General features: G+C 34.2%; 2 protein-coding genes across 4 annotated transcripts; both read right to left on the bottom strand.

The window, feature by feature from the left end:
* Nucleotides 1-6349: 6349 nt before the first annotated feature.
* On the bottom strand, nucleotides 6350-8844 carry LOC110699358. Its single transcript, XM_021876881.1, has 2 exons — nucleotides 8491-8844; nucleotides 6350-8233 (listed from the first exon to the last, which is right to left on the bottom strand). The coding sequence occupies exon 2, from the start codon at nucleotides 8139-8141 to the stop codon at nucleotides 6528-6530; it is 1614 nt and encodes a 537-aa protein (XP_021732573.1). The 5' UTR covers nucleotides 8142-8233; nucleotides 8491-8844; the 3' UTR covers nucleotides 6350-6527.
* Nucleotides 8845-10151: 1307 nt separating this feature from the next.
* LOC110699363 (aminomethyltransferase, mitochondrial-like) lies at nucleotides 10152-13474 on the bottom strand. Of its 3 annotated transcripts, none has more exons than XM_021876887.1 (4): nucleotides 13337-13474; nucleotides 11889-12461; nucleotides 11181-11299; nucleotides 10152-10942 (listed from the first exon to the last, which is right to left on the bottom strand). In XM_021876887.1, the coding sequence occupies exons 2-4, from the start codon at nucleotides 12444-12446 to the stop codon at nucleotides 10396-10398; spliced, it is 1224 nt and encodes a 407-aa protein (XP_021732579.1). In that variant the 5' UTR covers nucleotides 12447-12461; nucleotides 13337-13474; the 3' UTR covers nucleotides 10152-10395. The 3 variants fall into 3 exon arrangements, with proteins under 3 accessions (XP_021732579.1, XP_021732576.1, XP_021732577.1); XM_021876884.1 differs by having other exon boundaries at nucleotides 11889-12464; nucleotides 13337-13469; XM_021876885.1 differs by having other exon boundaries at nucleotides 11889-12464; nucleotides 13329-13456.
* Nucleotides 13475-13737: the final 263 nt, after the last annotated feature.

Here is a 13737-nt window from a genome sequence, read left to right on the forward strand (position 1 = left end):
TAAACTGGTAATTAAGGGTCATAAGAAACGCGTAGCTGGTACGAAAAGAGCGAGGATTCCTCACCTCTAAGCAAGTGTACCGTCACTTGGTAGGATTTTTATTACACCATTAGGATCTAAGATAAGTTTCTTACCAAGTAAGACAAGCTTGATTGATCTTTAATTATATGGAACATTTTTTTTTTATGGTAATAAGGAGAAGGAAAAATCCTGATCATCCATCAACCCTCACGATTTTTTGGTTTAGTATTTTCGGGCCTAAACACTTCAAAACTAAACAAAGGTCGGGTAAGGAATTTCGCATCTTCAAGGACTATCCAGACCTTTAGGATTTAAGGTAAGAACCTTACCAATTCAAGTGAGCCAAGCTTGTATTGAAAATTTCCGCATGCATAATGGACAAAGTTTTCTTATATGTAGATCTAAGGTCTCCATGTATCATACAAGTATTTTTTATTTACGAAGTAAAATTTGTTGACTATTTTCAATACAATTGTAACCCGTTTGAGTGAAGCAATGTTCAAAGAAATTGACATAAGCTACTAATCCAAATTAGCCGATAGTATACTCTGTTTTGTCTTATAATCAGGCATGGAACATTGACCCTTTTAAGCAGTTAGTTTGTCCCAATTTTCCGCAAATAGCCAAATCATTTAGAGGTAATATACACTTAAGAATACAATAATATTAGTGTGTCAAAAAGAATACAATAATATTTATAGTATCCGTCAAAAAAATTAAAAAATATGGAGTATATAAATAATAATGATTCATGACCTAAGCCATAATTTGTCTGTAAGCATAAAATTGCACCTGCCTCTAGCTAGAATGCTGCATGCTGACTGCTGATGATTCAGTCATTCTCATTGGGCATTGCTTTGAATTTTTAGCGAAGTTAGTTGAAAATTATTGAGCTTATAAACTTATATTAGGTGGAAAAAAATTCTTTCAAAAAAAAAAAAAAATGGAAATAAATTCAATCATAGGAGCAAATCTAAGGATTAATTATGTTACTTTAGGGCTTGTTAAGGTATATATGTTTCAAAATATATGCAATTTCGAATTTACGATTCCAAATGATTTTATATTTGAGGTGAGAAATTGATGTTGAGGTAGTAAAATGGAATATATTAACACACATTGGTTCATACATATTGACATAGATGAAAGCAAGATAATATAATGTGAAACAAAAAAAAAAAAAAAAAAAATTATCATTAAGTATATAAGGAGGTGCCTTGAACGTTTTTTAAAACTAACTTTACATGCTAGTCAAAACTTTGTCTTGTGTTTGGATTAATTCAATAAAGTTTACTTGTATTTCAGCATAGCTTTATTTTGAATCATAAATCATGATCCTGACTCACATGCATTATCATATAGAGTATATGGCATCATTTTTTCACAACTAAAAATCTCATGTGTCACTTACAAAAGTTACTCATATTAATGAAAATTTTCATTTCACCCTATTAGTATTTTATTCACCTCAAAAACACCAAATTTCATTTTTTAACTTCACTTTTATAATATGGTTTTACATGCTCACCTTTAATCTACCAAATTCCACTTTTTTTTAAAAAAAATCTTCTTCTAATAAATATGCGATACTGGAAGATGAAAGTTTTATTTGAAGATGGAAAGATAGTGTAAATAAAGTATGATAAACATCTCTCTTAATAATATTAATTTAAAAAATTAAAATATCTAATAACAACTTAAATGTCAAAGCTATAATAACTTAGCTTTGAGCTACAATTGGCCCCAAATTATCATAAACCTTTGTTTCTTGGGCGGCATATTATATAACCTTTCACCCATATCTTAGGGTGCATAAGATGACAGTTGTCTTGGTAATTGGACCTAATAACACTGCTTAACATAATTAATTAACTAAGTAATGGAAGATATGGATAATAAAATATGAGGTTAAATAAAAAGGTGGTAACGGCTTTGCTATAGTTTATGTAATGCTACTTTTTTATGTTGATTTTATGGACCGTCATTACTGTAAAAGACGAGGAAAGAAGATGATTAGATTAACCACTAAAATTTTGGACTTTTGGAGCCTAGATTAACCACTAATCAATGGTATTTAGATTGCTAATATCATTAAGCTATGTTCCAAATCCAATTCCAACATTTGTGTGGCCTGGATGTGATGAAATGCATACTCCACTGATTCTAAAAATTCTCATTTAAACTGTACACATTTATCAATGTATTACTCGTACTCGATTATACTCTATAATATCGTGCATTCAAGTGCATAATAGAGTATAAAACGAGCCGCACACCACGCTTCACTAAGGCGTATGCATGCCAAATATTAACTGAAGATTTTTACTAAATCTAAAACATTGCATCTAGCGTAAAATCAATCAATATAAGTGAAAACAAAACAACATCCATCGATCTTATGGCCGCCAGTTGCCATAATTAGTTTCCATCACAAATTTAGTCCTATAAATAATTGATAACGCATAATGCTTGTCAATTGTCACATAATTAATACAAATTTTTTTGTTGGATTTGATTAATGTATACTAATTTTTTTTCATTTGTTTTTAATGGTGGCATGACAAATAATTTAAGATACTCCGTATAAAAGTTACCCAAGTAAACATCCAACCTTTAAATGGTGGGGCATTTGTAATTTGTTTGTTGAATGATTCAGACAACACATAACATCAACAAATCAATCAGTTCGAGACTGATAATAATAAGACGAAAATAAAGAGGACCATGAGCTTGAGATCGTGTGATTAAGTGCTTAAAGTTCAAAACAAGTGTGTAGTAATTTTCAAATATGATAAGATTATAAATTTATAAGACCAAAGTAATTTAGGCCTTATTCACTTCACCTTAATAAAATAATATTCATTAAAAAATAAGTTCAGTTCAGATCAGTACTTCAGTAAAAATAATTTCACTTTAGTAAAAAAATTTTCAGTTAAATCGAAGTAGTATTTACACCTTTCAACTACTGATCTCTTATTTCTTTCCTCCGATCCTCTTTTCTTGGGTTTTCTAAATTTTTTGGCAGTTTAGGCCAGAAATAGTCTAATTTTCGAGGAAATTAGACTGTTTCCGAACTTTTTCCCCTTATTTTTCTTTAGTTTTGCAATTTAGATTTCAATAAATCTAAACGAGTAGTGTAGATGTTCGTCCGTCTCCCTATGGTGGAGTGTCTCCCTATAGTGGAGTCGTTAGTTTTTGTTAATTTAGTTGTTTGTTTTTGTATAGGGTTTATTTGTGTGGTAGAGTTTATTAAAAAGGTACTCATCTTTTGTCCGATTATCAGTTCGTTGGTAAAGAGTTGTCCGGGATCGCAACAGTTGTCAAATCTTCAAAGGCGTTCAAGAGAATCAGACGAAAATCATCCTTACGGCTACAACAAATCGTTAGATCGTCTCTTCGAAAAGGCTGTATATTCCAGCGATGTGTACGAGAGATGTACCACAATGCAAGATCAATTCAACGATCGTAACTTTGATAAAGGAAACCCTTATTTGATTCAAATTTTTGTATCTGTTGATTTAGATTTCATTAGTAGATGCCGTATGACTTTTGATTAATTAATTGATTTGTTTCCAAAAAAAAAAAAAAATTCTGTTCAGTAAAAATAATTTCAATTCAATAAAAATCAGTATATAATGAGGGACTTATAATTAATTAGGCTTCAACTCGTTCTATTTGTCTTATTTTCACTTATCTTAAGAAAAATATGTTCAAATAAGGTTAGTTTAGGAAAAATAAATTTTAGATTTAAGTTCATACACGTACAAATTAGGTTAATAGAACACCAACTAAATGGATAAGAGGGTGAAGCTTATTACATATGGTAGGGTGACATTATCCATTTGCCATAAATTACAAAGGAAGAGAAAAAGTGTAGGGTATAACTGGGGAAACAAATATGTAGTGCATGTCTTATATAGGGGAAAAAAAAAATTATGATACCTTACACAATAATATAAGAGTTGCTTCTACAACTTTTAATCATAATTCTCCTGACACTCAATAATGAAATTACTCGTATATATACATACATCTCTCTCATATACTATCCACTCTACTAATTTTCTCAATCAATAACTACTTAAAATTGTTTTAACTTTACGAAAAATATATCCCGTATATTAACATGGTGGCACGAGAACATCCTAGTTGATACATAATACAATGTATTTTTGTTTTTACACAAAAGGCAAGATTGGAAGAAGGCAAGTTACAGGCTCCCAAATCCTTGGTACGCGGAACAGGTTGTCATTTAGAATGTGTTTGTATATATGGGTTTTGGTGAGAGAATATAAATAGTAGCAATAATGAAGAAGATAGAGAGAATATCTAACATACTTACATATTTTGTCAATTTTCCATTATTGAGGCGTGCGACAGTGTGAGCTGTTTGTGAATTGACTAATTCAATCTACGTAGCCTTAACATTAGCTGCATTTGTGTGAGGTGCTGCCTATTTAGCTTTACCACGTTTATTGGTATTGGAAATGTCATGCTATATATGGACAATGATGATCCATTGATCTTAAATTGAGAGCCACTCTTTCACATCTTTTATTGAACCTTGAAAGAAAACATTGAAAAGGTGGATATATACAAAGTGCATTAACATATATGAGTATGATCAGGTTTTAATTCCAGGGTGTGGATCTGGTTAGATTGGATCGAATTTATTTTAAATTTGAGTCATACTAACTTATTGTATCCATACAACTCGAAATTCGAATTTGATTTAGTTGATAACACCTCTAATTAGGTATGTTCAATAATCGATGTGCACTAAAAAATGAAATGGATCAGATTGGACCAACTTTGGGATGAATCATTCTTAAGAGAACCGATCCTAGAGAATTAGTACTCATAGTGCTCCCACCGTTTATTATTTAAATGCATCGCTTACATTTAAACGGAGTTTTGGGAGAGTTTATTAGCTTTAATATTATATTATACAAGTGGTCAAGTTGATGATTGATAGGAGACCATGAAAGAGATAGTATGTGAGAGTGACTACTTTTTAAAATATTTTTAAATGGAGACCGTGATAGAGAGTGATAATAAATTATTTTGAATGGGGTTTTAGGGAAGAGAGAGACATGATAACACATGGTAAAAAAGTTAACGCTATGCAACATATTTAAAAAAAAACGGAGGGAGTATTAATTATCAATCACCGCTCTTACGCTCAGTTCCAAAGCCTATTAGAAAAGGGCCTTGGGCCGAATCAATATTTTGTTTGAACAAACCCTTTACAATAACTAGTTTTCTCCTTAACATGGTATGCTATCACTAACAACCTATTCACCAGTAATGAGCTCGTGACTAGTTCATGATTCATGAATAAGACTGCACAAGATTGCCTATAGGCGTAATAGCGATGTCTAAGTAGCTGGATATTGTTAGCACCTAGTTGGAGGTGACTCAAGGTAAGTAAAAGAAAAAACTCCGTATAAGGGAAGAAAAAGAAAAAACTCCACAAATTCTTTTTATTGGACCAAGTCTTATGGCGAGATAATTCCACACAAACTTATTTTGCGACGCTTTAGATTATTCCAGAAGAAATGATAAAGTTTACACACTTGTTGTGACAACCCTCTCATTTGAGACTTTATACACTTACATTTTCATATTGAGTGTAAGCAATGATAAAGTAACAAAGTATCAAAGTGTCGATGAAGGCGACAGGCAAGTTTGAGTGGTGCCATACTTAAACACTTAAACTTGCTTCAGCCTTCAGCTTAGGGAAGTGATTTTGGCACTCTTAAGTGTGAAAACTATAACCATTTCCCTTCAGCTTATGGTTGCAACTGCGAGGAAAATTAATCTACAGAAGCGTCACAGCAGTGGCGCAAAGATGTTAGTCTGAGAAATTATGTTCATGATTCTACGATAAACCTTGCCTAAATTTGCTGTTTTTGTTGTCTCTAGTTTCAACAACTTCACAGTTATACCAAATATACTAAACCAATCCATTAAGCAACGAGCTATGGATCTCAATTGCAAGACCATAATAGCATCATAACGAAGCTTAATCCGCAGTTTAAAAATGCCCACTGACCACTGTGATTCCTAGCCCTTGGCATCAGATACTAATAATTTACCAGTCCTTTACACCAGATAGTACCTCCCTCCCAGTCTAGCTTAACACTCAGTAGAAACTAGAAAATACAGATTTAATGCACCCCAAAAGTAAGATACACCTACATTACTATTACATAAACCATTCCAGCATTCCCACATAATGGGAATTTGCTGTATTATGCAATCTCAATCTCAAATTGTTTGTTAATTTATGCAGCATGATTTCAAATTTATGGTAACAAGCAGAGACTCAAGAAATGGGATAAATACAGAATTCACACAAAGCATTTTTGAGGTCTTTTAACACAAAATTGTGATTCCATCTCAAGTTTATACTGAAAATGCATGTTAAATTGTTAATTACATAACAAAGCTCATACCTCAACCATATTACATTGCATCTCTTTACAATTGTGAAAATGACCAGGCTAATTGCCTTCTCTGTCGATCATTAGGGGAAATGGAGGTGTCATGGGTTTCGACATACCTTCCTTCAGCGAGGCATCTTCTGCCCTTTCTGAAGTGGGATTAGCTGTTGTGATTACAGTGTCAACAGATTGAATCACACGAGAGCTTGAGTCTGAATTGCTGTTGTTTGTCATACCACCATCTTTGCATGGTAGATGAGAACTCCCCAGCTCGTCATCTCCATCGTCTTGTTTCCTGCACAACTTGTCTTCAGCAATATCATAGAAATTTGCGGTTCGCACTTCCTGAGCAAGTGAGCACCAACAACAGCATAACCACAGAAAGCAATCCGAAACAGCAGGTTTCCCACAACAAGATGTATAGCCAGACAGATTAAACCTCTTCCTCATCCGGATCCTCCAATACCCACCATAGAGTAAACCGAGGCCACAAAGTACAAACCCAGTAAGTCCTAAAGCCTGCCTGACAGTATCATTATCAACATTGAGGCCAGCCAAATTGAAAATCCAAAACGGGGCAGAGCAAAACAAGATGAAAGTTGCAATATGAACATACATGTTTCCAAATCCTAACCTCTCCATGTTCCATCCAAAAACACAGAAGCTGCAAAATAGTGAGAGATAGGCTACAGAAATATCATCCCACAGATCAAAAATTCCTCCTCTCCATGTTGGTTGATTCTCAACAATCTTCCCATCTTCTCTCACCACAAAGGACCGCCTCTTCTCTAGCGAATTTGACCTTAAACCATTCAAACTTCCATTTGCTGCAGTCATAGGAACCTGGGCTTCCTCATCCACAGTTTGATCATATCCATACTCCTTTCCTAAGGGGCTAAGAATCATGTAAACACCTGCTATAGCTGGTGCAGCTATGGCAACTGAGATACAAACTGCAACTCCAAGTACAGGCCGCTCAGATCGTTTGTATCCCACGTTAAGACCACAAAGGCCATACTGAGCAAAACAATTCAAATGAAGCAACAGAATAACAACTAGCATATGTGCCCATTCATGGGGCTTGTAAGTACCATTCTTACAGTAAATATTTCTCAGCTTAGATATATCTTGTGGATTCCATCTCAATAGTAATGCCAGGTGATAGAATCTTTGAGGGTGTTGATACAAACACATGAGTGTAAAAAGCGCATTAAGGATTTGATTATTGACTTCAAACCACGCGTTTCTCTGAGACTTCTTCGGCAGGGCACCATTTAGCATTCCAGTCATTACCAGAAACAAAATCGCCCCGGAAACAGCAACACAAACTATCCATACAAACAAAGCCAAGTTCATAGGGTTCTTAAACCACTCTCTACAAGTTTTCTTCAAAGACTCCCAATCAATTTTGTGAGCCAACTCGCTTATTCGTCCTCGTAAACTATTGTTACTAGGACTCGATACAGCTCGAGAAGCCTCATCTTTCCATTGAGCAATCTCCCAGAATTTGCTTGATGGTCTACTCAAAAGGGCATATGTCTTATTTTTAGGAATCCCATCAATTTCCTTCTCTTTAGAAGGTGTTGAGCATTGAAGAGGGCTAGGTGTCTTTGATTTAGGAACCCTAGCTTCTTCTATTTCCTCCTTCTCAATTAACACCTCACTTTTAGCCATTTTCAGACCAAAATATAAGCCCCCTTTACCTCAAATTAAGCTTGGCAACACTAAATAATCATAGTTATTTCCACATAACAAAATTTTCAGCCCTATAATTAAAATACTTCAACTAAAAATCAATTATTTCATCAAAAATTCATCTGGGCATAGACCAATTAAATGCTCAATCAAAACCTAGAAGCAAAAAATACCCAAATTGATGCAATAAACAAGATCTAAATCAATATATAACCTCAATTTATCAAAGAAAAAAAGCAGAAATAACGGGACCAAAATTGATATTTTTGCTAAATTGCAGCAGATTTATCAAATGGGTATGAACATAAGAAAAAAGAAGAAATTGAACCTTAAAAAAATCTGGTGAGCGCCAAGAATTCCCAGAAAATTACCAATTCAGAGTAGCATGATTGTGACATGAAATTGAAATTCGAATTTGGTTGCTCAACTAATTTTTTTTTTTACCTGTATAAGTATGATTTCGACCTTTTTTTTTTCTTTTCTTTTTTAGTCTAAATTATTGGGTGACAAGCAGATTTTTTTAAAATTTTAATAAAGACAAAAAAACAGATATTTATGTGAGAAAGAAAAGATGAAGGCAAAGAATTTGAGCATAACCTCACATCCTAGCTGTTGGATATTGGAATATCATTTCACATGAAAATTAAAACAACTGAGATTGGTCCACTTGACTGAGATACCACCTCATTCAAGGAAGGAATTTCATCATTCAATAAAAGAAAGAAATAAATGAATGAATGATGCAAAAACAATTGTTTGTTTGTTAGATTTTTTCGAATAAAAATTACTGTCTCCGTCCAAGAATCTATTTGAGTTTTTTCACGAAAATTAAGAAAGTTAGTGAAAGTACGTAAGTACATATAGGGGTTAGAGAGATAGAGGGAAAAAAAATGGTTGGAAATAATTGTAGAGAGGGAGAGAGAAAGTGTTGAAAATTGATGTAAAAAACCATTATTAGTATAAAAAAGTGATGACAATTCATCAAAAAGTGGAGAATATTCTCAAATAGTACAACCTTAAAATAGAAATAAGTCCTTAATTTTAATTTTCCAAAAAAGAAACACAGGTCATTTTTTTTTTTTGACAGGGAATACAGGTCCTTAATAAAAGGACGGAGGGAGTACTACTTTTGATATACACGAAAAAATACGGAGTACTTAAATATATTTTCCATGCGACTAAAAATATGGAGTACTTATTTTGGTTGGAGGGGGGAAATTTAGTGAATAGGTATATATTGATTTTTTTTTTTATTTTTTTTACAGTAATTAAATTTAGTGGAATAGGTAGTTATTGATTTTAATAAATTAAAAAAATAGATTATGCAGAATCCAGGGATTAAGGTTCTGGAGAGAACTATAGTTACACAATGATAAAAAATCTCTAACATTATTACTTCGTAAATAATACTCATTTTGAATTAACGACAAAGTTATGCATCATTTGGTGTTATTGCTAATGACTCCGTAATTTTTATATTTAAATTCTTATGGTCATACCTTAGAGTTATATTTCCTTCTTTTATGAATTATTTCTATAGTAACAGACCTAACAGTGTAATACCGAATAATTCCTTGTGAACGCTTATGCAGTTATGCTTGGTTAAGGAAAACTTCCATTTTTAATTAAATGAGTTACATTTGACTTCAACAATTAAAACTTGCATAGCTTTGATTATTTGACTAGTCAAATTAGGTGTAAACTTGCAAAACATATCATTACAATGTACGAATTGGGAAAAAAAATAGTTAAGCAGCTAGAGGGAGTGTACGAGTTGTTGAGTTGCAATACGATCAATGGGATCTCATTTGGTGATATGCTCTTGTTATCCTTAACACAAAAGACGGGGAAAGAAAAGGGCAACACTACACAACAAAACGAAGACTGCCTTCGCAAAGGAAGCAATATCACAAACAGTTTATTGCCTTATTGGTGGCGTCGTTCCTGTAAGCTGTGTATAATATAGAAACATTATTGGACACATAAGGATATTTATGCAACGTTTCTTAATATTATGCATGACAGGCACCACATCTTTGAAGCAACTCGAATTTAGCCATCGATACCTCTCTGCAACATAAAGAATTTCAAACTAGGACTACAAATGTAGCAGTGACAAATTTTACAGTTTGGCTAGAAATTTCAGGAACAGGAAAACCATTCCAAGGCTGAATTATGTTGAACATGTTAAAGGATGGGAACACATTAAGGGACCAGGCACATAGATACTCTCTTAAGTTGGCTTGTAGTATTTTGTAGGCACAAACGGCATTTTAGTTACGACTCCTTCATAAGGCTTTCCCCTGACCAAAATGCTAGCTTTGGTGCCAGCCTTATGGTTCCCGGACTTCACATAACCCATGGCTATGTTTTTCTTAAGGCAGGGGCTAAATCCTCCGCTAGTAATTTCACCAATGTTTTCTCCTTTTCCATTCTGAATTTCACTGTGACCTCTAGCAGGTGGTCCTGAAGATATAAATCCTACACGCCTTATTGATGGACCGTCAGCAATTTGTTTGAGAATTACTTCTGCACCAAGGAAATTGCCTTCTGCCCTCCTCCTCTTTCCAATAGCCCATGTTAGCCCTGCCTCAACAGGTGTAATGTGCTGCTCAAGGTCGTTTCCATATAGACACAGTCCAGCCTCTAGCCTTAAACTGTCTCGAGCACCCAGCCCTGTGAGTCTTACCTTTCCTTCAGATTTCTCTAAAATTTTCTTTGCAAGGTCCACAGCGTTCTCATCGGGAACTGAAATTTCAAACCCATCTTCACCAGTATATCTGAAAAAGAAAACATAGCTTTAAAGTCAATGAAAAATCAAGGAAAAGTAATTCAATCCCCAATTCATAAGGTATATTGCAGGTTCACTTGAGCATGAAGTGGTAAATCAAAATTTAAAAAGTTACATCAAGCAAGGTATGTAAAGATTCTAAGTATAAGATATGAAACTGTGCATATGTCGCCTCAAGCTTCTACTTAACAAATCCAGTAGCCATATTGAAGGAGGGAGGATCATACCCTGTCCTAGTGAGATAGCAGGGGAATCCACTGACATCTGTCATACAAAATTGTCCAAAGTAAAACTTACTTAGATCATACTTCGTCAATTGTTGAAGAACAGGGGCAGCAAGTGGGCCCTGATAAAACACATCCACATAAGTTTCATTATTGGCTGTACAGGGAAAGGTAAAACGATAATGAAATTTTTACATCTTAAAATACAAACCATTAGTGCTGAGATAAAAAAAAAAAAAATTCAAGAGAAGTTGATCAATAAATTATGAAAGACGGAGTAAACATAATAGAACTGTGATTTGAACATAACAAATGTGCAACAGTTGAACAAAAGCTTCTCCTTTAAAGGAAGAGATGTCAAGGATTGACATACCAAAAATTTGTTTGCACAGAAGGGTGTAATTCAATGGTAAGACTTCCTCTCCAAAAGATGAAGAGGTTTCTTAGGAATAGCAAAGCAGATTGACCGATACCCCACCCCCTACTGCAACACAGCTTACCCTATCAAACTAATAAATATTATACAGAAATTGATCTGTTTATCAGTTGAACAAAATGTGCACATGGATGACAAAGAATTCGAGAGAAGAAGAAAACAATAATAATCAATCTTCATGTGTTACGCCAACTCTATAATATATCATGCATCCATAATGGTGGGTGCAGGGTAATTGATTGTACAATGAAGAAATGATGGATCTAAGTATTTACCTGCAGGGCAAGAAGAGATCTCTCATCGTGAATATGCCATGAGACATCGCCACCTTTAGACTTAAAAGCTTTCATATGTTCCTCAATATGTGCCAGATCCTTATCTCTGCAACCCGCATTCACAACCAGATATATATGATCATCTTTAACCTTGGTGATGACGGAATCATCAATTGTTCCACCCTTCTCATTTGTGAAAACTGACAAGGTTCCAGTGCCAGGAGAAAGCCCAGCAATATCACCAACAACAAGTTTTTCAAGGAAAGGAATGCAATCCTTCCCCTTAAGGCTCAGCCCACACATGTGAGCGACATCAAAGAGACTTCCATTCTCTCTACAATTGACAGTAGAATCCATAATTGAGTCCTTGTATTGAATTGGCATGCTCCAACCAGCAAAAGGCACCATTTTCCCACCATTTGCAACATGGAAGTCATAAAGAGCTGTCTTCTTGAGGTCTCCTTCACTGGAAAAACATCGGCGTGTAACAGCTTTCTTATGAGCCTGAGCAAGACGCTTAGTAACTGATTGCCCAAATTGCCATAGCCCTCCTCTCATATCTTTATATCAAATCTTCTGAACACACAATGACAATGAATTTTCAAAATCAGGGAAGATCATTTAGTTAGACTCAAGTTCCGAATTTGTTTAACAAAAGGCTAGGATCATTTAGATACAAAGACATCCAATACATGTAACTTGAAAATCCATACAATCCAAAACATATTGGCGTAAGAAACAACACTATGATTTATTTATCATGGTCCATTATCAACTCATCGAAAGGCATTACGAAAGTATTCCACGCAACTAGATGATGCATACTGTTACACGATCCTTCAATTAGAAAGAAATCTTCCCAAAGTTATTCAGTTCAAACAGTATCTGAATTCTGCACCAATTCTCACTTCTCAATAACTAAAAAATGGGAATCACAAATTAAACCTACCATAACAAAACACTCCCCTGGCAATAGGGGGAGTGTATATGGAGCCTCCTAGGGCATTGACGCAAAAGGGATTCGATTCGAGGTCTTGGGTACCCTTTAACTATAACTAATCAAACTAATTGGCCTCTTAACATTATTACCTTCATGAAATTTACAATATTATGATCATACTAAAGATTAATCCAATGTAGCATCTGAAATACATATATATAATCCTGCCTCATTTCCTACATCCCAAATGTGAGAAAAGGTCCATTTTCATGGTTTCGACTTTTACATTAAACAGTTATATAAGCCAACACATTAGCAACCAAAGTTGATTAAATTATCAAACTAAGCTCCAAGAATCACGTTTAATTCATCAACTAGTTATAAACAATAGTTCAACAATCAATCAACCTTAGAAGAAGCAAAAATTGAATTGAATAAAATTAACGATTAAAACTAGATTGTGAAATTGAAATCGGATGATTAAAAATTGAACTTCTTACATTATTACCTGAGAAATGAAGCTGCTTTAATGGAGGATTCAGAGTAGGCTTCAATGGAGGAGAGAGAATGAGTGAGTGAATAAGAGGGAGTGCAGCAACCGTGAAATAGATGGATCTAATCTAAAAACATATCCAGGGGCAAAATTGTCATTTAATTCATAAAGGTAACTTTAACCTCAAACGTCGCTAACAGGGGGTTTGGTGGATGAAGTTAACGTCGCTTTATTGTGAATTGTGAAATATGTGCCTCCATTTTCATCATCAAAGTAGGTTGACCCTATCTTTCAATGTAATACACACCTTTTATTTTACTTTTTTGGGTTGTTTTAGCTTTTGCATTGCTCAAATTAGTGCTCTTTGTCGTGCATATGTAATGCAAATTGATGATTGTGTTGTTTGGTTGAGCATT

This window comes from Chenopodium quinoa, unplaced genomic scaffold (genome assembly GCF_001683475.1).
Source record: "Chenopodium quinoa cultivar QQ74 unplaced genomic scaffold, ASM168347v1, whole genome shotgun sequence".
In the NCBI taxonomy this organism is placed as follows: Eukaryota; Viridiplantae; Streptophyta; class Magnoliopsida; order Caryophyllales; family Amaranthaceae; genus Chenopodium; species Chenopodium quinoa.

Excerpts from the sequence above, each read along its gene's own strand:
- LOC110699358 (XM_021876881.1), bottom strand. The coding sequence starts at position 8,141 with ATGGCTAAAAGTGAGGTGTTAATTGAGAAGGAGGAAATAGAAGAAGCT.
- LOC110699363 (XM_021876887.1), bottom strand. The coding sequence starts at position 12,446 with ATGAGAGGAGGGCTATGGCAATTTGGGCAATCAGTTACTAAGCGTCTT. Across the intron at positions 11,300-11,888 it reads GATCTCTTCTTGCCCTGCAG|GGCCCACTTGCTGCCCCTGT; the intron begins GTAAATACTTAG and ends GTGTTTTATCAG. Across the intron at positions 10,943-11,180 it reads TGCTATCTCACTAGGACAGG|ATATACTGGTGAAGATGGGT; the intron begins GTATGATCCTCC and ends TTTCTTTTTCAG.